Source organism: Dicentrarchus labrax, unplaced genomic scaffold, assembly GCF_905237075.1.
Source record: "Dicentrarchus labrax unplaced genomic scaffold, dlabrax2021, whole genome shotgun sequence".
NCBI classification, from domain to species: Eukaryota; Metazoa; Chordata; class Actinopteri; family Moronidae; genus Dicentrarchus; species Dicentrarchus labrax.
In genome coordinates, this window is record NW_026136707.1 from 11,772,730 (window position 1) to 11,795,920 (window position 23,191).

At 40.3% G+C, this 23,191-nt stretch overlaps 1 protein-coding gene across 4 annotated transcripts; it reads left to right on the forward strand.

The window, feature by feature from the left end:
- Positions 1-59: 59 nt before the first annotated feature.
- On the forward strand, positions 60-16,912 carry LOC127366716 (cingulin). 4 transcript variants are annotated; one of them, XM_051405922.1, is made up of 21 exons: positions 60-252; positions 5,183-6,107; positions 6,214-6,311; positions 6,433-6,502; positions 6,883-6,978; positions 7,819-7,940; positions 8,227-8,338; positions 8,616-8,828; positions 9,428-9,576; positions 9,756-9,782; positions 10,420-10,540; positions 10,655-10,867; positions 11,036-11,257; positions 11,372-11,620; positions 11,758-11,928; positions 12,163-12,324; positions 13,314-13,487; positions 13,713-13,831; positions 14,238-14,346; positions 14,451-14,614; positions 15,147-16,912. In XM_051405922.1, the coding sequence occupies exons 2-21, from the start codon at positions 5,184-5,186 to the stop codon at positions 15,280-15,282; spliced, it is 3,651 nt and encodes a 1,216-aa protein (XP_051261882.1). In that variant the 5' UTR covers positions 60-252; position 5,183; the 3' UTR covers positions 15,283-16,912. The 4 variants fall into 4 exon arrangements, with proteins under 4 accessions (XP_051261882.1, XP_051261885.1, XP_051261884.1 ...); XM_051405925.1 differs by having other exon boundaries at positions 6,241-6,311; XM_051405923.1 differs by lacking the exon at positions 60-252 and adding an exon at positions 3,946-4,859.
- Positions 16,913-23,191: the final 6,279 nt, after the last annotated feature.

Here is a 23,191-nt window from a genome sequence, read left to right on the forward strand (position 1 = left end):
GCTCGCTCATCCAATCACAGCGCTCTCTCCGGAGAGGCTGGGCGGGACGGTTTCATCCCTCACAAAGGTAACAGGTTGCTGTCGCCACATAATGAACTTGTAGCTGTGTTAATTTACGCAGGCGTTGTTTGTCCAACCACTTTTTGTCCCCCTGTGTGGACTTTTAATGAACGTCTGTGAACATATTTGAATTATCATCGACATAAAAGAAGGTGTCAAAGAGGAAGCGGAGGAATAACTTCGGAGAAAGAGGTAACTTTACGCTTTGTTTTTTTAACCAGACAGCTAAACAGACACGACCTGTCAGACAGTTCTGCCCTTTGTGGGAGGTTTTCTTGATGCTATGGGGTGCTTATTTCTTCGGTTACGTTGGTTGTGTGATCATTTCTCAGAGTATTGTATGACTGAGGTTTTTCTATTAGCCTGTTTAGCTTGGTAGCCAACGTTAGTTTGATGGGATAGGCAGTGTCTCCCCCAGTGTCTCCCCCAGTGTCTCCCCCTCCAGCTAACGTTACTTCAGGAAAACTTCTGAATTTCACAATAAGAGAGATGTCTGCAAATGTGTCTATGAACTGTGTAAGTACCTTCAGGGTGGCTACGTGTTTCTGCAAGTCAAGAAATTCGCGTTTAAAAAGCTGTTTCACTCCCAAACAGGATGGTTTCTGAGCATAAGCTGTGTCTCTGCACTGTACTGCCAGGGGGGATTTGTCACTGGAAAAACTGAGCTCTGACAAACAAACAAGACCTCTGAGACAGTTTTGAAGACTCCAAGACTATATGTAACCACATTTATTGATGCTTTAAAACCTTAAATGCAACATAATTATAATTTAATGATATTTATCTTCTGCAAACTCTCAAGGAAATGTTGAAGAACAGGTGAATAATACAGAGATACTCTTCCAGATTAATGCTTGAGTCAGATGAAACTGTGATGATGCCAGCGAGAAATAAGTGCAGATTATAGTTTTGAAGTGTGTTTTGAAGTTCAGTAATTATAGCACTGAACTTGCAAAGCCGTTGACCACGCTGACACAGTTTAAAACTTTTAACCTGGCAGCAATCCTTAATACTTCTGCACAGAGTGATAACGGGAAGTCAAATGTCACAGGTATAAATACTGAAGTTTTCACATAAAATCCAATAAATCAATCTCTCTCACACTCTGGTACACTCTGCCTGTGTAAGTGAGAAGGATAGAGAGAAACAAGTGTCTGGAATGTGGGCGAAGGGAGGGGCGTATTTATGTGCTCCTAATATGGTGTCATTTGTGTACTATTTGGTAACACTGAAGCCTCCCTTTGTTATGCCAATGAAGTTCTTTAGATCTGAAAGGAGGAATAAATGGCTGTTTGTTTGAGTGTGAAAGAGGAGTAGTGGCAAGTTTGAGAGAGAGATTGACCGCTGGAGAGAGGAAGAGGGCCCTGGTTTAAAGTGAAGAATGTAATGGAGACGGAGAATACCCCTGAGGACTGAGTGGCTGCCTGTCCTTAAAGGACACAGAAGGCGTGAGCGATTGTTTTGTCCATCGCTGTTCAAGGTTATGGCCCTTAAAACTTAATGATTCATCTGGAAAAATAAGGGCAAACTACTGTTTTACAGCACGCCCGTGTTGACTTTAGAGGAGGCTCTATACTTGCTGAAACAGTTAGGTGATTAATTGATTTGTCTGTAAACTAAAAATGTATTGAATTGGTAATTGATTAATTATTTTAATTAGTTTATCCAGCATAAAATGTAAATATTATCAAATGTGTGGATTTGCTGTAAAGATCCTCAACAATTTCCCTCAGGATTAGCAAAGTTATATCTTATCTCCTCGCTGTTATATCATTGTAAATTGAATATAAGCATGAAAGTTCATTATTGGCCTTGGAAACAGTAGTTATACATACAAACCTTTCAACCTTACATCCTCATCTCATCCTCATCTCATCCTCATCTGTAACAGATGGAAGATATCAGTTTGTGAAATTATAATAAACAATTTTCTTTATTTTATGACCTTTTTATAGACTATTAATCAATCGATTGAAAAAATAGCCAGCTGGGAATGATAGTTCATAATCAGAAATTAACACAATTTACATTGTAAACTGAAACACAGTATATATGAATATTGTACATACAATTCAGTATGTAGGAAGGATACATTTGCACATGTTAAACACAGCACGAATGACATTTGCATTCTTTGTTTAGTTGTCATTCAAGGTGTCACTTAGTTTAAGTTTTGACTCAAATAACCTTCAGCCTTTGCTGCTCGTCCCAGCTGTATCAGTTTTAGGCCAGAGATGATCTGATCACATGAACCATGCTGACTCAGTGAGACTTTCGTGAATCCACACATTGCTGTTGTTTCATTTCTCTCCACACCCGCTCTAATCTCCTAATTACATTTTCCATTCCATCTCGGATCTTAACAGGGGAGCAGCTCCAATTCAATTTACTGTGCGAGAATTCAATTTGAGGCCAGTGGCAGAAAGGGCCGTCAGCATAACTGCAAGATAACATGACTAGCAACAGAATCCAAAAGCACCAGTTACACTTTGAGCTGGGAATGCAAGTCTGAAAAAGTCACATCCTATTAATGATGCGAGTGTGGATAAGAGACCTTTGTTTGAGAGCCTGCTCAAAGAATACTTAGACTTTAACTAACAATCTTCTGAATTATCGATCTTATCTATAAAATATCAGAATATAATGGTAAATCTCAATAACCTAAAGCCCAGGGTGACAACAATACTCCGTTTACTATTACATAAGATGAAAATGCAACAAATTATCACAATTGAGCTCAAATTAGAGAGTAATTACCATTTAATCACTTGTTTCTTTCAAATAAAGAAAGCAATAACATTAGGTGTGACTGACAGGTTAACATCATGGCACAGACACTGTATAACCAAACGGATTACAGAAGAACTTGTTTGCTATCATACTGCTAGTATGGGAAAGGATGTTTATTTTAGAGAGGCTTTGGGGAGAAACCTCAAAGGGAGGGGGGATATGGGGCCAGAAATATCACGGTTGAAACAAAGTTGTTGTTATCAGATGGGCAGTGTGAGGGAGGGAATGGAGGAGCACGGGGATCGTTTTGGCATTCTCAGGATTGCTGCCCTCATTTTACGCCCCACATCAGCTTGACAATAGGATGGGTTCCCCCTCACCCATTGTGCATTCTTCCTCGGTGACATAGAAAAATTAAACTGATGAAGTGATGCACGTAAACAGATATTAGTGAGGAACAAGTCTTGTTTCTACCCTCAATTTAAATATCTGTATGTTTGGCATACTTACATATCACCCTGGTTCAGATCAGTATCTCACATAAAATCAACGGACATTGTCTTCTGCGTTCATCATATGGCGTGTCTGCGCTACGTTCGTCAGTGCATGACATGTTTGCTTGACCTTGCTATGAAGACAGTGGGCTGCAGACTTCATGCTCAACTGCACAAATGTGTTGTGACATGGTGCTTCCTCTGTGGTTCCCAAAGGGTGGGGGAAAAAAATCGACCAACTGTGCACGTCGAGGTACAGGACTGTCTGCAGATGATGCTTACGCACTACAAGCGCACAGATATACTCAAAAGGTCATTCATGTCATGTTGCTTTGCTCTCACTGCCAGCCCAGACATTTTCCTTCACCTATTCTTGCTCCAAAGTAAAAAGTATTGACTTTCACAGCTGCGACATTTAAGATTATCTGTCCTGGCTCACTTTGCTGACTGCATCTTATGTTCTTCAGAATGACTCTGCGTGTTCTGGGCTGCGTCATACAGTGTCCAAAATCTGTATGGAAATGTAAAAATGTGTGTGTAGGCGTTCAATAATATATGGGTGCATGGGTCAGTGTAAAACAGAGGTCACTATTTGATGGTTACGCTTGTAGTCAGTCCTTTTGTGTGTATGCGGGGGGAGGGAGGGTTGCGCACAGGAACAGCTTGACTTTGGAGTTTATCACACAATCCACTGATAAGAGAAGAAAAGCTAAGTGTTTTTTCTCCTCTCTTTTTTCTCTCACTTCACCCTCCCGAGGCCCACTTTCTGTCTCTCACGTTGGAAAGCTGTGGAGAGGAAGTAAAAGGTGCAGAGGTCAGGAGGGAGTGTTGTAAGGTTCGAAGTTAGAATGAATGACCCATATCAGAGTAATGACATGGGATGAGATCTGACAATGTGACCTAACACAAGGCATGATCAGTGAGTCAACGTTATACCGGTAATGTTCATTTCAGTACTTTATATTGTTGCCAGTGACGTATAACTAAACCTTGACATACAGCAGGTGTTGAAACTACACATAGTTTCAGGATTACTCATCAAGCATTATCAGAGTTTAGAAAATGGGAGGATTAGGGAGTCAAGAAAAACATTAAAAGTTGGGAAATTACTGTGGAAAAAAATAAATAAATGAAAAGGCCCTTATTAGTAGCTGTGGTACCTGTCTGTATTCAAGCTGTCAAAGTTTTGTTGAGGGAAATAGGTGTAGTATCTGGCTGGGAAAACTTCCAAAAGTTGGGAAAGGCTTAGCTGATCCTTACAAGGGGAAAGTGATATGTGGGTGTGTGGTTTCAGGTTAATGACTAATGGAGTGCACTGAGGTCAAAGTCCACACAAGCAGTCAAGAGCCAGAAACTGTGTTACTGCCTATAAATCTGTGTTCTTGTATTTGTTGAAAGCAAACTGCGTCTCTGTGTTTGTCTAACAAGGTTTGGACATTACAGGGTTCTAATGAGGTTCTAGGTATTCTTTATTTTCCTAATTTCAGGGAAGAGTTGTGGTATGTTAATCTGGCTGATGATTTTATTGTAGAATTGTCTTTTTCTTTCTTTCTTTGCTTCCCTGAACCTGCTATTGTGAGTATAGCCTGACCGATACTGGATTTATTAGTCCGATACTGATTGATATTTGGGAGTTTAAAATATATATCGAATTATAGTCATTTTTAAAACATGTAAACAACCTTGGTACAGATCCCTTAGAGTTATTTTGAATGTAGCTCAGGTGGTAGAGCAGATCATTTGTAGCGTTGGTGGCCGCATGTTGAAGTGTTCTTGTGAGTGTAACAATACTAGACCAAAGCTATGTACCATGTTGATCGGGTGCAGAAATAAGCCAAAACCTAATCACATCCTTGCTTCCTTCTTCTCTTCTGTACTGCTCTCTGCTGTGTTACCAGCATGAGCACACCATCTTCAGGTCGGAAGACCCCAGTGGACTACGGTGTCCAGATCCGCTTCATCGATGACATTTGCGACACTGGTGGGGGGCAGCCCGGGTCCCAGCCCAAGCCCAAGCCCAAGACCAAGACTCAGACAACCTCCAAATACGGTGTGGCTGTCAGGGTGCAGGGTATTGCTGGCCAGCCATATGTGGTCCTGAAGGACGGAGAGAAAGGAGACTCATATGGGGTCCAGCTCAGGACCCAGTACCCCTCTGGTTACAGCAGCCTTCCCCGGAGGAGAGAGAAGGCAGAGCCAGGAATACAGGGGCCAGATGTAGGAGGAGGAGGAGGAAGCGGGCAGGGAGGTGCTCTACGCCGGGCCCAGTCCCATGGCTCGCTGCTGGACAGAGATGGGGAGGGAGGGGCAGGCAATGAGGATTTTCAGCTGTCTAGGCCACCAGGGGATGGGAAGTCTGGTAGTTATGGGAATCTGGATGGAGGAATTGGGGTAAGGGGGGAGAGGGAGCAGGTTCGGCATGTTGGTGGTAGAGAGGGGGACACGGAAAGGAATATGTGGGAGGGTTCATACACAGCAGGACTCAACGGGTCAGTGAGGAGCAGTCAGTCCTACCCTGATTCTCCTCAACAAACAAATGAGCTTCACTCTAATAAGAGACTGACTCCTGTCAACAGACTAATAAACAGGTTTGATGGTGGTAACTCTGGAGGCCAACATGGAGGACTCCCTCCTGTAGATCCCAGAGCTCAATCTCCTCTCCTCACCCCCAACCCCTACACCTCACCCCCGTCCTCAGCGCCCAGCAGCTTAGGACACAGCCAGGCCGCTGTCACCAAATCTCCTGGACACTCCGCTAATCAGTGGACTCCGCCAAAATATGCTGCTGTGGAAACGCCGCAGGCTATTCTGACTGAGGCACAAGTAAGTGTGTTGTTTTATGTCTGGGCATTACAGCTGATTTTAGTGAACTCCAATCACCACGTAGCATGCAACATTGCAAGAGTAGTTTTCTGATCTATGTCTCAAGGTGACTCCTGACCTTTTGCTGGACCAGGGTCAGAGTGCAGAGATGACCAGCGAGGAGGAGCAGGTCATGCAGACTATATACAACATCCTGAGACAAGGGTAGGAACCTACATGTTATCCTGGCATAGCACATAGAGTTTTTATTTAGTTTTCATAATATATTTGTAATGCATGATTACATTCATTTGTTATATATTTGGCCATTTTCACTTTCTCTCAGGACCAACGAGAGTGATGTTATCATAAAGCACAAAGTGAAGGTCATCTTTCAGAAGATTCAGAATCTAAAGGTTTGTCCTTTTTGGAAATATCTAATATCATGAGGGGTTTGTTTCTGCATTGTGGTTCATATGTTCGGGTAAAGAGAAAGTATGAACATTGAGACTGTGTATTGGCAAGACTCTGACAGTACGATATGTATCACGATACAGGGGTTACAATTTATTATATTGTGATACAATTTATTTTTACTTATTTATTTATATTGCAATTTTAAATAAAATCTAATTTTAGGAAACCATATGCATAAACAATCAATACAATGTTTTTGAGAATTGATACCACATAACAGTGATATCACAAAACACAATATCACAATACAATATTTTCTTACACCCCTAATGAGCATAGTGCTTACATGTATGTTCCCATATTCCTTTTTCTTCAACAGCCCAAAGAAAGACCTCAGGAAGAGTGGATGAGAGAAAAGAGGGCGCTTGAAAGAAAGATGGTTGACCTACAAACTGCACTGCAAGAGGAAAGAAGGGTAAGCGAAGCAGAAAAGATGTGAGGGATTTGAAAGATATTTTATACTGTTGTAATAGTTCAGAGTTTATTGGCAGCACTGAAATGTGTTTCTATACTTTTGTCTAGTTGATAAGACACAATTTTATTTTTAAACAGCATGTTATGTTAATTCCAATGTGTGCCCAGAATATAAAAAATGTTTTCTGTCATTTCACAATGCCCAACATAAGGTAGGGGGAAAACACATTTGCGCAAGAGTTTTAGGTTGTTACTGTAATTTCAGTGCCTTGGATGACCCTCCAAACAACCCTAAATTCACTTGCCTGATTAGAACTGGCTGCCATGTTAACATTCAGAGAGTAACCTGCCACTTTAAATCAGCTCTAATTACATAGTGCACATCCAGTGCCACACATAGACACTCATCCAAGTTTCCTCGAAATGAGAGCACCAACTATCAAGTGAAGGAAAGCTGTTGGTTGCTTGAGAGTAGGAAACTCCTGTTGTTTGACCTGAGTTTTTCTGTCTTTTTAACTAATCTAACCAGGAGGACTGGGGGTTCCTTGGAGTGTGCTTCAGATTAATCCTCAGATTAATCCTTAAAGCCCTCTGGGCCAGTCGAAGGTGCACAGACGATAATCTAACTTCAATAATGACTCATTATATGTTGCTTAAGGACGGTGGGCAGGTCTTGATCTCTAATAGCTCTTAAGAACTTAATCCCTTATGCATATTGATCGGTGGGCAAATGCAAGCCCGCTTTAACATTTCCTAAAAGCCCACTGTTTGTGCCTCCAGAGCTACTTGATGTCTAATGTTTCACTGCTCTCATTTATTTATCATGTCTGCTCGTCTGTAGGACTCTGTTAGCAATTCTGATCCCACTCTGAAAGCTGAGCTGGAGACCTGTCTGGATGAAAATCTGCAGCTTCAGGAGATGCTGGACCGGAAGAAGAAAGAATTAAATGAAACACAATCAGAGTAAGGATACAACAGCACTCACACACACACACACACACACACACACACACACACACACACACACACACAGGGAAGCGTGACAGGGCATGGTACCATTGTCTGTGTGTCTTGGTGGTCACGAGTGAGAGGGGCGCATGACAAGCCCACTTTGTTTTCAAGCACAAACCCCTCACAATTTTATGAAACAATTTGTAACTGTAACTTATTCAGAAGAAAAACAACTATGCCTTAGTCATATGAATGCAAAGAATCATTCAGTAGTGTATGTGTCCTCTTTTCCTCGCAGGCTGACTCAGCTTCGTATGGATAGGGAGAACGCAGAGGCACGGGTCAGAGAAATGGAGGACCAGCTGGCTGAGCTTCAGGATGAAATGAGAAGAGAGAATGGCAGCAAGACGGTATCAGAGAAACATACCCACACAGATATACAGGGAGAAACTGTCAACTCTACTGTTGAAACACGCTCAGACTCAAATGCTTCTCAAGACAGCATTTATATCATGTAGCATCATACTTTGGTTGATTAAAAAGCTTTTGCAGATAAAAGCAAGGTTAACTTAAATTCCTGTTATGAAAATCTGTATAGGGTTTGTGTTAAGAATTGAGCAATTCTGTACAAAGAGTAGGCGGATATCAAAGTATCAAGTTTTTAATGTTTATTCCCTGTTCCTGCAGGATCTGATGTCTTGTCAGGTGCAGCTGATGGAGGTATGCCAACTGAAACAGAAGCTGGAGGAGACACTAAGACAAAGAGAGCGGGAGCTAACTGCTCTCAAAGGAGCTCTGAAGGAAGAGGTGGCCACACATGACAAAGAGATCGAGGTGCTCCGGGAGCAGTACAGTGTTGACATGGAGAAGCTCCGCAGCAGTATGGAGCATGTGTCTCAGGTGTGCACACAAACACAGTATCCAGATCGTCATCACTTACACTTGACATGAAAATGTTTTTAAGTTGAAGACAAAATGGGAAAGCCTCAACAACAGACCCCACGAGCAAAACCCTGTGACAAGACCCTGAAAAAGCACCTCTACATGCTTTACACTGTATTACAGGATACATGGGTAAACCTGAACCAGAGAGATTCAGTTTTAGACTGTATGTAGTTAAATACATTTCATAATATTTACAAGAAATAAAAGTTGCTTCATGTTCCTTGTAATTGGTACTGTGTGTAGTACCCACTCAGTATCAAAATGAAAATAGCATCTTACTCAGGAGGGAACCACAGTACACAGATAGAGGGGGCATTTTCACACCAGTTTTCAGGAAAACCCTGATAATGGTTCATTCTTATCTATAAATACTGGTATACTCCTTACATTAACATGGTCGGGTTTGTAAAATGTATTTGCAGACCTGCTTATTTTCTTGCTTTAACTCATTCTCAAGTCAAGTCCACTCCAGTCTCTGTCACAGTTATTTCTACAGCACCCACATTCACAATAACCTCTGTTGTACATTTACACTCTTTTGCCTCCTGCTTTAGTCTCATGCAGGGATCGAGGCAGAGCGGCTGCGTGTAAATGCAACGGTTCGCTCCCTACAGCAGCAGCTGGAAGACTGTAGAGATGAAAGCAGCCACTGGATGGAGCAGTTTCACGCCACTAGAGATGAACTTAGAACAACTAAACAAGAGTGAGTCTATTGTAATACATCATGTTGTATTGTATTCATACTGTACCTACCTGGACCTTGGAAATTGGATTTTGTCACCATCTTCTCATGGTTTCTCTTTGCACCTACTTTACTACTAATGAGTGTCCATCTCTTCTCTTTTATTTTACCTGGTCAATGTTTCTCTCCCTCTCTGTCAGAGAGCCACCCAGCAACCGTGAAAAACAGTGAGAGTCACTAATTGAACAGCATTTGTGTTTTAGATAAGCAAACCTGTAGATGTGGCTAGCTGTGCTAACAAGTGTCTGACTGTAGTTCCAAGAGCATCCACACATGCAGTCCGAACTGTAAATGTCCACAGTGTCTACATGATCCAAGTTTAAATACGTACCATGAACCCTCAAGTACCTGGGTCCTAATGGGAATATGGGCCATATTTAGTACTGTATTGGTTGAGTAGAAATGGTGCTGAACACCAGTCAAAGTCAGGATCTTCTGGGCATGACATTTTACATTTGGCTGTTCACTTCCTCATAGTGTGAGGAAGTAAACAGCTGCATGTAAGCAGAGACTATAAAGATACAGAGGAGTGGTGTGGATGATCTTAAATGTCTGTGTTTAGCAAAAAACGTGTTCTAGACTTGTTTTCTGTGAATATGTCTGGCTGTTATGCGATACAAGGAATGCTGATTTATTTCCTGTTGTCTGAAGATTAAATAATGACTTATTTGCTTATCAAAGTAAATTAAGCTCACTTGTCATGATTCACCTGTGCAATCTAACTGCTGCTGATCAGATAATCCAGCAGTATTTTTATATGGTACAATTTGTTTTGATCAGTTGTATTTGATCTACACTTTTTAGACTCCTGCAAACTCGTCTGGAAAAAGAGGAGTTTGAGGAAGAACTAAAAGAGCTTCAGGGGAAAGTGAGCACCATGAAACAACAGATACCGGACCCCGGCCACACTCAGACTCTCAACCAGGTGCAGAAAAAATACACTTAGCCCCACATGACCACTACTGCACAGACAAATAACCTGATCTGTTTAACAAAAACAAAGAAATGTAACAATCAAATTGTTCATATTTGTGTTCAGGAACTTCAGCGATACAATGCTGATCTACAGAAGGCAAAGTCTGAGGTGGAGAAGCAGAGGTTGGAGTTTGACAAGAAGGTCATGGAAATCATCTCCATAAAGAAATCTCACCAGAACCAGGAGGCAGAACTGAAGTATGAGATTGACAGGCTAAAGGATCAGTTGCAGAGGGCCAAAGACGATTTTGCCCGGTCACAGGAGAAAAACAAACGGGTTAGTTACATTTTACAGTGAGGAGATAAAGCACGCTGAAGAAGTTATCTCAGTGAGATTATAGCAATGTAACTTACACAAATTAACTGGTTATAAATTCTTTAATGTTTAATCCTCATCTTTCTTGAACTTTTCATCAATATCATTCTCTTGTCTTCCTGTCTATAGCTCCCAGACCCAGCCGTCATCACAGAGCTGGAGCAAAAGCTTGATGAGACATGTAGGGAGGCTAGCCAGCTCAAAGAGAAACTCTCATTAGCTGAGGAGGAACTGGAAGCCAGTAAAACACGTCTCAATAAAGCTCAGATAGACGTTAAATCACTCCAAGACGGCCAGCAGGAGCAGGAGGAGGCAAACGCACGTCTCAAAGAGAAACTCTCACGGTTAGAGGTAGGTCTCATCCTCTGATACACCACACTGTGGCGTAGACCGTCAGTGTGTTAGATACCCTGAAAATAGTAGACAAATTTAAGCATAATTGGACATCCTCTGTGGCCTCCTCAGGCTCAGCTGCAGAACAACGCCACAGAGAGCTCCGAGGCAGAGCTTGCCCTCCACACCGAGGTGAGAGGGCTGAGATCTGAGCTAGATGAGGCGAAGCGAAAAGCTTCCAGACTGAGCCAGGAGCACCGTGAATTAAACCTGCGTCTGGAGGATACGGAGAAAGACAAAGAGACACTCAAACAGACCTTCAACCAGCTGGATGAGATCAAACGACAGCAGGAGAGAGCTCTGGAGAAAATCAATAAAGAGGTACAAAGAAAAATCCTTTTCATACATTTACAAACAAATAAAAGCTTCTGCAGCTTGAAGCATCAAACTGCTCAGTACAGGAAAAAAAATTCACCATCTTTGTTTTTCCCCCTCTCCCTTTCGCTTTTCTCTGTCAGTATGAGTCTCTGGCCATATCCTCAAGAGAGGAGGTGCAGGCTCTCAGGATTCAGGTGGAGGAGCAGAGAGAGCGGGCACGCAAGGAAATGCACGAGGCGCAACGCCACGGAAACGACGCTCAGAGTGAACTGGAAAGAAGCCATATAAATCTGAAGAGACTGGAAGAAGAAGTGTGTGTTTTTGTTTTGAGTGTTTGTGTGCATGCTTCATCGCATACTTGTTTGTTTGGCATGTTTTTAGTTTTTATTATGAAAATGATGTCTGGTCTGAATGTTCTCAACAATTCTGACGCATAATATTCATATATTCATAAAATTCATGACTGATTCCAACATGCAAAACCAAACAGTGATGAACATTCAGTCTGGCATTACTTTTTCTAATATTATGATGAATCTAAATAGATGTCACGACAGAAGAAGGAGCTTCTGGTTGCCTGTGAGGAAAGAGACAACCACCAGCTGGATAAAGAGCTTCTCACCAACAGACTGCGCCACCTTGAGGGAGAGATAGAGACCAGCAAAAACAGTCTTAATGAGAAAACCCGGGAGATTCGCATCCTGGAGGTAAGATACGTGCATCTGCTCCCCTCGAGGTTTGGGAGTATAAACCATGACTACAGGGCTCTCTGCTGTTAATAGCTCTGCTCTGCATACATTGTTTGTATAACAGTCTGTATATATTTATTTGTAAATCAAACAGATACGAGGGTATTTATTTGTCATTTTTCAACACTGGATTGTTGATTGTGGAATGAAATTTAGGTTGACGTTCCCTTAATGCTACTAATAAAAACTAAAAATATATATACAAAAATGATATACAGTGAAATTGATTAAGTCATAAAAACAATAAACAATTTTACATAATGGAGTGCTGAGGAGAAATTAAGCCGTCTCAGAGCCTGAGGGAAGAAGCTGCTCTGTAGTCTGGTGGTACAGCAGCGGAAGCTTCAGTACCTGTTTCCAGATGGTAGCAGGGTGAATAGGCAGTGGCTATGGTATGTTCTGTCCTTTAGTATCCTTTGGGCTGTGGGTAGGCACCTCACCTCACAATATCACTGATGCTGGGCGGTTTTATCACGTCCTATCCTGGGCCGTGCACATCCAATGCCAGTTAGTGATGTTTCCAGTCAGGATGCTTTCTATTGCCTCTCTGTAAAAGTTAACAAAACTTTGGCTTGGGAGTTTTGCTTGCAGTGTCCTTAAGAAATACAATCGTTTCTGAGCTTTCTTTACCAGGGTGGTGATGTGAGATGACCATGACAGGTTCTCTCTTCACCTGCTCCACCTCCGCTCCACTAATGTAGACAGGACTGTGTGTCTTTGCCTCCTTTTTCCTAAAATCAACAATAAACTCCTTGGTTTTTCTCATATTAAGCAGTAGGTTGTTTTCTTAACAAACATACTAAACAGATTAGCATTTAGACTTGCTCAATGTGCATACACTCTGTTATTACAACAGATCAAGAGTATATACATGCGTACATGTCCAAACTCCATCATATCTCTCACTGGGGCATCTGATAAAGTTGATCTCATTTCTTCTCTGTCAGGATAAGCTGAAGCGTGTGGAGTTGGAGCTGGAGGAGGAGAAAAGCAGTGTGGAGATGATGACAGACCGAGTGGCTAGGAGCAGAGACCAGATCGATCAATTGCGCTCTGAGCTCATGCAGGAGAGATCCACCAAACAGGACCTGGAGCTGGACAAGAACGCCATGGAGAGACATGTACATACACACACTCCACATCTGTGTTTGCTGACATTTGTGATCATCAGTAGCTGAAACTCGAATCTGCCAAAATACACTTATCACTCTTTGGACTCTTGCATCTTAACCGAAACTCAGAATACAACATTTAGGTGAAAGTCCAAAACATCCCCACCCTGACCCTCCACTCGAGTGTATTCAGTATATGTCTGATCTGCTGTTTGTCTGTGTCTGTCCCTGCAGCTGAAGGAGCTGAGGAGTCGTGTGGCTGACATGGAGGGCCAGTCTCGCTCCTCAGCCGGAGTGTCCCAGCTGGAGAATAAGATCCAGGATCTGGAAGAACGCCTACGAAGTGAGGAAAGGTACAGTGCAACAGATAGAGAACCTGCTGCAGTCCAGGATATCTTCATTCTGGACCACATTTTTCTCACTGATTTGTTTGATTTACAATTTAATATCTCAAATTCATCTGTTAATTTAAACTATGAAAGACAGTTTATTAAGGGGGGTATTTTGTTTGGTTTGGCTTTTCTTCTTGAATTTATTTAGGGTTCCTTCTTATCAAACCAGATCAATAAAATTCACATTGATTGAGTTATACATACTCATACCTGAGAGTCCAGTATAACCAGACTTTAACACCCAGCTACAGAGCATCTTAATGAGAGCAATGAGGTGGCAAATGTCTTGCTCAAGGACATTTTAGTAATAGCTTACATGGGCAAAGTATTGTGTCTTATGCTCTGTTCTTTTCTTATATGTGTAAAGGGAGAAGAACTCCGTTTTGGCATCTCAACGACGTCTGGAGAGGAAACTAAAAGAACTCAACATGACTTTGGATGAGGAGAGACATACGCACACTGAACAGAGAGACCAGGTATAAACATTCACCTCCTACTCCTCAGTATATAAATTTACTCTGAGCTATATCTATAGCAAATGCATATACAGTCAACACTTTAACCTTATCCTGTGTTGCAGCTTGCTCTTAGAGTGAAAGCTCTAAAAAGGCAGGTGGACGAAGGAGAGACTGAGCTGGAAAGGATAGATGGACAGAGGAGAAAGGCTCAGAGAGACATGGAGGAACAGATGGAGCTCAAAGAGGCCTTGCAGACCAGAGTCACAGCACTTGAAACTGAACTCAAGTAAGCATTTCCTTTTGTTTGTCATCAATTTTGTTTCTCATCCAATTTGTTATCAACTGTGTGAGCCTTTGGTAACGATTATGCAAGACACTTCCTGCCAGCCAGATTACCACAGTGTGTGTGAGTAAGAGAGACACACCATCTCCTCCTTCTCATGTCACAGAATGAATAAAATTTCACATAAATGACGTTATTACCCGTGAATACAGATTCCTTGGCTGTTGCACACACCTGGCAGAGATTTACACACCTCCCTGAGGTGCAGTATTTCACAATGTGATTCGTGTACAACAAATCACCCATGTGTGAAAAGGTATTTCATTAAACTAAAACGAGGCATTACTCATGTACCACGGGGGAAATTAAATTCCAGACATGCTCCCACCAGTAACAAGGAAGTGCATGGTGTTCCCTTATATTTCCAGCAGAGGGAGCACTATGATCACTTGGCAGCATTTGTGAATGAAGCAACTGATCAGTAAATTACAATGTGTTACAACAGTTAATGATGACAATGTTGATTATTTCACAGGAGAAAAACACATGCAGCAATGCGCCCAGTTTTGGATTCGTCAGCCCTCAGCTCCGATGATGACGACAGCCTGTTTGACCCCTCCTCCATCACCTCCATCCTAACTGAGAGCAACCTCCAGACCAGCTCCTGTTAAAACAGCACTTCTGGGACAGGGAAAGGGTGGGAAAACGTAGCACTGTTTATGAAAAAAATCATGGAAGTGTTAGCTGGTTAGCTACTTTGTAGACTGGGAGAAAAGCCAAAAGGCCAAATCATTCCCCAACTCAAAAAATTGAGTAGGGGAATGATTTTCCACACAAGAGTGAATTGAAGGAAATAGAGCATCCTCTGCATTTCATGGAATTTCCCTCAGTCTACAGTGTACACCGACATACTCCGTGGTACAGTTGGAAGGACTCCTTCGCATTTATGCAATACACTACACAAGGTACTCCAGCATTTATTAACTCACTAAGTCGGTAAATGGATTGCAAGGAGAGAAATTAAGCTAGAAGCACAGAAAAAAACATGAATAGAAAATACCTCTTGAATTTTTTGGTACATATTTAGTATGTCAAACCATTTCAGGGTTGAAACTCTGGGTCTCACACTTATGGTACAGAGTCTGGCTTTTGACTGAATTATCAACAATACTAATTTCTTGGTGTAGACAGTTTACCTGCTGGACATAAGTTATGTTCTGTGCTGTCAACACACAGCTGTCAACTGACTGAACTCACAAACTCTGCACCCCCAGCATTCAACTACTACAGAACACGGACCAAACACTGACATTTAAGTGATTGAAGTGAGCCATAAAACACTATGATTCTTATGCTAGTTTGCTTTTCCGAACCAAATCTGATGGTTGTAGTTCTGCAAATGATTCTTATTGAATGAAATCTGGAGTTTGTTTACGTAAAAGAAAATATATTATCTTGTGTTTTTTTTAAGTATGGAATATGTCATTTTGGTGCTTGAGGATCATTTGGAGCAGGAGTTTTATTCCACCGTCCAGTCTTTAAAGTCACACAGTACACAGTAGTTTGAATTATTATTATTATTATTATTATTATTATTATTATTATTATTCATTATAAAGTATGACACTAGTAGCACCTGAAATCAATTCTCTTGGAGAGGGACCCAATGGTAAATACTATAAATGTGATAGAAACCTCATGTTGGTGTAAAAGTTTAGATTAGCTTTGTTGTTGCTCAACGACAGAGAAGGCTCACAAAATAACTTTCCTTTGTCAGAATATCACATTCTGTTAAAAAAAAGTGTTTTGTCACTTTTAAAGCAAAATAATTGCCAAAATATCTTCCTGTCTGATTTAAACTGTCCATGTTTATTTGTAAAAGCTGCACAATTTCTATGCATTCCTTTATAACAAGTCACTGAAATATATTCTCATCATTTCATCACAATGCCTTAAAATTGTTAAAAATAATTTTGTAATTGACTTGTAAGTCTTATATGAATGATTTTTGTAAAGTGTTTGTATTTAACATTTGTAGATTCTTTTGATTGTTGAAACTGTGTACAAAAATCAATCAGTTGGCGCTATAATTGTATTGACATTACTGCGATGTAATGTCTCTCAGTATCTTTTCAGTGGAACTGGAAGATGGTACTAAATACGATCTGTTAGAGTATAAAGGTTACTGGTATATACTGTAATTGTGACAGGAAGAAAATGTACACTGTGACTGTACTTCACAAAATATCTTTTTCTATTACATATAAATTTAGCAGCAATAAAGCTATTAAGTTAAATTCATCTGTTTATTGTGCTTCAGTGATTACAGAACTACTTTTACTGCATAGTTTTTTTTTGCACATTTCAGGATATACAATTCCCTCATTGTTTTTGTACATTTGCCTTTTACAGAGGGAGCCTGATATAACTGGCTTACTGGCTTTCTGCCTTCTGCACACTAAAGTGTAAGATTACAGTGGACATTGCTCCCACATTAGTAGATTTCTTAGGAAGAGGTTGGAGGAAGTCAACAGATATTTAACCTAGAGTAATCTATTAACAGATATCTGCATATAAATTATCATCAGACGATAGCTGAAGGGTTCTGAGATTGAACCCAGATAGTAGTAACTTCTACTTTATTATTCATGTAATAATCAAAATTATACTAGGTTTGTTTAATTTAGTGCACTGTCCCCAGAAGCCTCGGCCTCTCATAGTGTCATTTTCAGCCACAGCAGGAACTTTGCTGTTGTTTTAATGTAGTGGAGCATTTAGTAGCTAAAGAGACACATATTTCCCTCAGGAGTTTGTAGAGACTACAAACCGCTAAAAGAGGTTAACTATTGGACTTATATTCATCAGTTGGTCAGAAACACGACTCCAAATGAACGATAATGTTTCTTGTAACAACTGGATATGTAAATAAGCAACTTAAGAAGTTCACCGTTCCAACTTCAAACGTGAAGTTGTGTCAGTGTTGTGTACACAACTTGTTTCAGCTGTCCCAAGAGGCCTAAAAAATCTGTTATTGTAAGTTTAATACTATATAATTTACCTGTAGCCATGGGGAAAGACACATTCATACTAGCCCCTAGCAGCTCTTCTCTAAATAAAGGAGTAATATGTAGAATATGTAAGTTGTATGAACAATCTGTGTGATAGACAAAAACTACAAACTAACATATCAAACTGAAGGATCTATAAGCAGAAATGCAATCACATTCGATAAATAGTTGTGCTAGAATTCCCGTGTTTGAGGGAGCATGACTATTTCGAAGGAACAAGACAAGAATTTGGCAGCAGGGCTTTGCTTCTGTGGAACTGAAGGTTTGTTGTGTAAGCTCGGGTTACACAGAAGTTATTCATTACCACAGAAGCTCACTAATAGCATCGCAGGTATTATCAACTGTCCAGTACCCGACCTTAATTCACATTGTCTGTGCATGATTACAGTTTTGTCTTTTTCATATTTCAAACACTGGTTGTGAACAGGCAGACTGTTGACATGTTGAGCAGACATTTTAACATATAATAGCAGGAAAGGCACAGGTGTAACTAATAACCCTTCAGTGTCCTGATATTGTGCATGCTGCATTGCTTACTGGAGCACTAAATGGAATATAAAAATTAATTGTATTATCCTGTGTTTAGATGTTCCAGTTGCTGTTCATCCCCTTGTTCTCCAGATGTGCAGATTACATTTTTTTGTGACAGTTTAACATCTAAACTGCACGAGCCTTCTGTCCACACGGCTTTGAAATTACTGAACAGTAGGTCATGCAGCAGTGCGAGTCTATCCATCTTGTAGCTCTACAGGCCCTAAAGCTGCATGCTGCATTACCCCCCAAAGACACAACATTGTATGTGACCTTTACTGTTGTGTTTGCATCAGCTGTTTCAGCAGCGAGGCCGCTGAATGTGTTGACATGCCATTCACTGAGCATGCAGTGGCCATGGCTCAGTGCTAATGTTGTTGTTTTGCCCTCTTAGCTCTTTGCTGCAGGATTGTTTTCTGTCATAACATAAGCATCATGCAGAGCAGAAATCAGCTCGGCTGAAGAGGACTGAATTATCGTGTATAGAGACATTCGCAACAACCTCGATAAACAGTTCAGGCCTCTACTTTAGACTTCAGTTTTCCAGCTGTCAGCTAATTAAACTCACAAATTCTCTACACAACTAAACCTGTATGCCACCGTGCACAAAACCTAGTGAAAAAATCCAAACAAAATCTGACATTTAGTGTGTTGATAACAGCAGCAAGTGAAAGAGAAGGTTAACTTGCTCTACCATCTTTAATGAGTTACAGAATTTAATCTGGACATTGGATACTGTGATAACCACCATGCAGGGTAGAAAGCAACTAAGCTGATGAGGTCTGCCTTCTTATTTGTGGACACATTCACAGATTTATACAATTACTATGTCCACACACACCTGGATTAATTATTTGGGACTCCATACATGCATCACCTTCTTCACCTTGAGAAAGGCGGGAAAATACCAAACTGCACACCTGCCACACCCTCGATAGATTTAAGACAAATTAATCATGTCTGTTTGTTGAAAGCTTAAACTGAGTAATCAGGATTATGTCTGTGAGTTGCAGCCTGGTAAAAGAGACCTGTCTTTTGTAGTTGGTACTGTGGGTAGTGATGGATGGTTTGCTGCTGCCAGCAGCACCACAGGGCGAGGCATGACAGGAATGTGCAGGGTCAACTAAACTTCTACAGAACAACAAGACGTTTCTAAAATAAAATCTGACATCAGAAGATAATCTCACCGGTAACCCTTGCCGCTGTTGATCCAACTCATCTCTAAATCTCAGGAAAATCTCTTTCTGCCTTTATGCTGCCAAAAACATTTTTATGACTTAAGGCGTTTGTTCTTCCTATGACAAAGAGATGCAAGTCAGCTCCCTGGAGGGAGACTTCACCAACTCCTCTGGTTATTTATGTGTTTACATCCTATTTGGCACATTGGCACTCGTAACAAGAGTGTGTTTGAGTATTTTGAGACACCACAGTGGCGTCTGTGTCTCAGAAGTGCACGGACTTAGTGTACCTCCTGTGGTGCTATTGTGTGATTGATCTACAAAAGACCTGAAAAAAGCCCTGTTCCCCTACTTGTTATTGGGAATTGAACTTACTCGGAACATATTTGTTGGCATGGAGTCACGCCTTTAATGTTTGCTTTAGAACCAGATGCAGTGTCCATGATACTACGCCTCCAACCCAGTGTAACCAAACCTGTACAGTGCCAACATGTTGTGTCCGGTACTACCTGTTTTTCTAGACTATAAAAGAGTGAACATACTTTCCATGGGTGGGATTGGGTTTCCATATAGATCCAGCTTTCCAAGCTCAAGTTTTAACCTGAGGGCTGATTTGCCAACAGCTGGGTGTGCTGTGTTTTGAAATCTGTGTGTGTTTGCTATTGCATATGGTTTTTCAGAAAGAACACATTCCATTTGCCTCCAGATATTCCACATACAATACAAATCTATTAGACTTAGATACAGTAGCTCAGATACAATGATAAATTAGTTGTAATTGTTTTGTATTGATAAAGGTTACACAGATTAAAACATAGGGAGTGGGAGAAAGTCATTATTTTAATACGTCAGTGCTATAAATATCTATCTTTGTGTTCAATATAACAGGAAAGTCAGGGCTTTGGCCAGGATCTTAGAAATACTAAGGTCATGACAACACAAAGAAAGTCTCTAAAATGTTACAATATTTGGATCTGGCTAGGTGTTAAGTCATATTTTGTGCAATTTTTACTTAAATGAAGCAGTTCTTACACAGACATACCTCAGGAAATCAACCACTGATGATAACCTAAACTAAAATACATCCATACAATTAGTACCAAATTACAAAGTCCATACAAGGAAATTATTTATATTATATCATATTAGGAAGTTAATTATGGACCTACAAAATTAAGAGTTACTACTTTATTATCAATTTCTAAATGCTCTGTGCTGCCAGGAATTAAATCATGTTGGACAATTTAGCCATATTTTATTTCTAAAGTCTACAAACACTAGAATCAGCATTAAAAATGTTTCGGTTTTTAAATGTAGGATGTAAACACCCATGTTCAGGTTGATGAAACTCTAAAGATCTGAGAGGACGTGACCACAGTGTATTCAATGGTAGGAAGGGCTCTGATGAGAATAAAGGAGTTAAAGGATGACCTTACCATGAGGTTTACTTTTCAAAAATAGAGTATATGACTACATTTATAGTGTCATCATTGTTTTCGAGAAAGCAACATCACTGTATCACACTGACTCTGTGTCACCCGAGTGCACTTTTAACCCTTGACCATTTATTCCCACACAACCAAAATATGACCTTTTTCTCTTTTCCAGTTTATTGGTCAGTTTTCTGCCCTGTTGTTCAGGTCACCTGAACTTTGAACCTTTTAATGATCCCACTCAGACAAAAAACAATGGAAACCTTATTGTTATATCACTTATTTAAAATCACATTTCTTTGTGCCCTAATGACACATTTAATTATGATTAAACAGTTGTTGGTTTCCATTTATAGTAATAGTAAAAGTCATCTACATAATTTATTTTCTCCATCGAAGTTAAATTATTACATATATAAGGTGACATTTTTGTAGAACTTTAGATCTCCACATTGAGGTGGTATTAATGAATTCTCTGGTGGGTCCTCTTGTTGTGGTAATCTACAAACCACTGCTGACTTGTATTTAAACACAAGAAAACTTTAGTATAAGAAAAATGAGAATGTTCCTATATACTTCAATGTGGGCACACCTTTTGGATTCTTCTGCTCCGGTAAACTGTAGTGCAACCTGGGAATTTTTTAGGCCTGTTAACACACTTCAACAGAGTCCTACACTATCTTAACAATAAGATTGTATATCTCAGAGTGTGTCCTTAAGACCATCAAAGTCCCATCGGATGAGACGGAGTGTGAACAGATGTGAATAGCAGGATTCTGACTCATATCGTAGCCTCAGACGTGGATGTATGTAAACACCTCTCATAGCTGTCTGCTGTCTGATCTGTGGATCAGTCTGTCTGCGTGTGGTCAACTGTGTGATCTTAACACATAATTATGGCTCATATTATGGCGCAATACCTGGGACACATGGTGGCATACTCTAGTAAGGTGTTTGTATGTGTTCATGTGGGACATCCTCATTCCACATGATAAATCAGCCATTAAAAAAACAACACCCTCTGACACGATCTCACTACATTCTTGGTTAGTAGCCTAATCTATTGCAGGTAAGAATAACCTTGGAACATTTACTTATTAAATACCCCCTGCACTTTTGAGAGGCATTCATTGTTTGTTTCTGATGAATGTGAGGTAGCAACATTTTTCCTTCACTGGCACATCATTGGTGTGTGTGTGTGTGTGTGTGTGTGTGTGTGTGTGTGTGTGTGTGTGTGTGTGTTGTTTCAGCTCCTGGTTCAAATTCACTTAGCATCATCCCCTGTATGCCAGCTTGAGCTGTTGTTTGCTCCTCAACAGCCATTAATGCCATTAAAGTCTTTATCCAATTTGAGGTCTGTGCCGATCTGGCTCAGCTGCTGCTGAATGCCAGCAGAGAAGCTCTTGTCCTGTTACTTGTGTTTTATCATCTTGTTCTTGTTTAACGTCAGTCGACTCTTCAAGCATGTTGTTTATCATGTGTAGGCTAAATACTAATGTTGCATAAACACTTTAAATAAATAGACAAAACAGACTGCACTACACGGTTTAACTTTTCTGAATGTGTCTCCCTACATAGGCTACCAGTTTCAACTTGTTTCCATTAATGATATGAAAAAATCAACTTGCAGAGACATTTAAAGGGTTGTTTTTTTAGTTTTCCCTTATTCATTGTTAAAAATGATTAAGGGAAAACAAAGTTATGATTCTGTGTTGTGTAAATAAAATTGAATGGACTCACATTGAGCAAGTCTGCATTTATTTGTGTATTGTTAAACTTGTATTGTCCTTTTTGTGGTTACAGACTGAACAAAAAAAAGTGCTGTGCTGTATTAACCACACAACAATATGGCAACTTTAACAAAACAAAGAGCAGCATGATGTCCACTGTGGTACATGACTTATCTCAAGCAGTGTCTAAGTATCTGCAGATTAATTCTAATACTGTATGAAAGTGAATAAAAGCCGCTTTTAAAAAACATCAAAAACATCTAAGAACTATTAAGGAAATCATGAGCAGTAATGTAAAGTACAACACTGTGATTTGTCAATAAGGGGCACCTCATTTTTTAAAAATCATTTATATTTGCAATTAATTCTGTTTTTATCTTAAAAATCTCAATAAAACCCCCTTAAAAAGTACCTCAAATCACTGAATTTGATACCTTGCTTTCCATAGCTTTGTAAGCTAATAGGAGACACTTCTTAAAGAGGTTCAGTCAGGGGTTAAACCTTCTGAATGAATCATTCATTGGTCAACTGAGCAGTGTACTGTAGCAGCTGACAGTCCAGCTTCAGTGTTTACTACCTGAGCATTTTCCAATCCTAATAAATAAAGTCTAATAAAAACTTTCATCATGTGATAATCATG

Coding starts and splice junctions, on each gene's coding strand:
- LOC127366716 (XM_051405922.1), top strand. CDS start 5,184: ATGAGCACACCATCTTCAGGTCGGAAGACCCCAGTGGACTACGGTGTC. Junction 6,108..6,213: donor CTATTCTGACTGAGGCACAA/GTAAGTGTGTTG, acceptor CTATGTCTCAAG/GTGACTCCTGACCTTTTGCT. Junction 8,339..8,615: donor GAGAGAATGGCAGCAAGACG/GTATCAGAGAAA, acceptor CTGTTCCTGCAG/GATCTGATGTCTTGTCAGGT.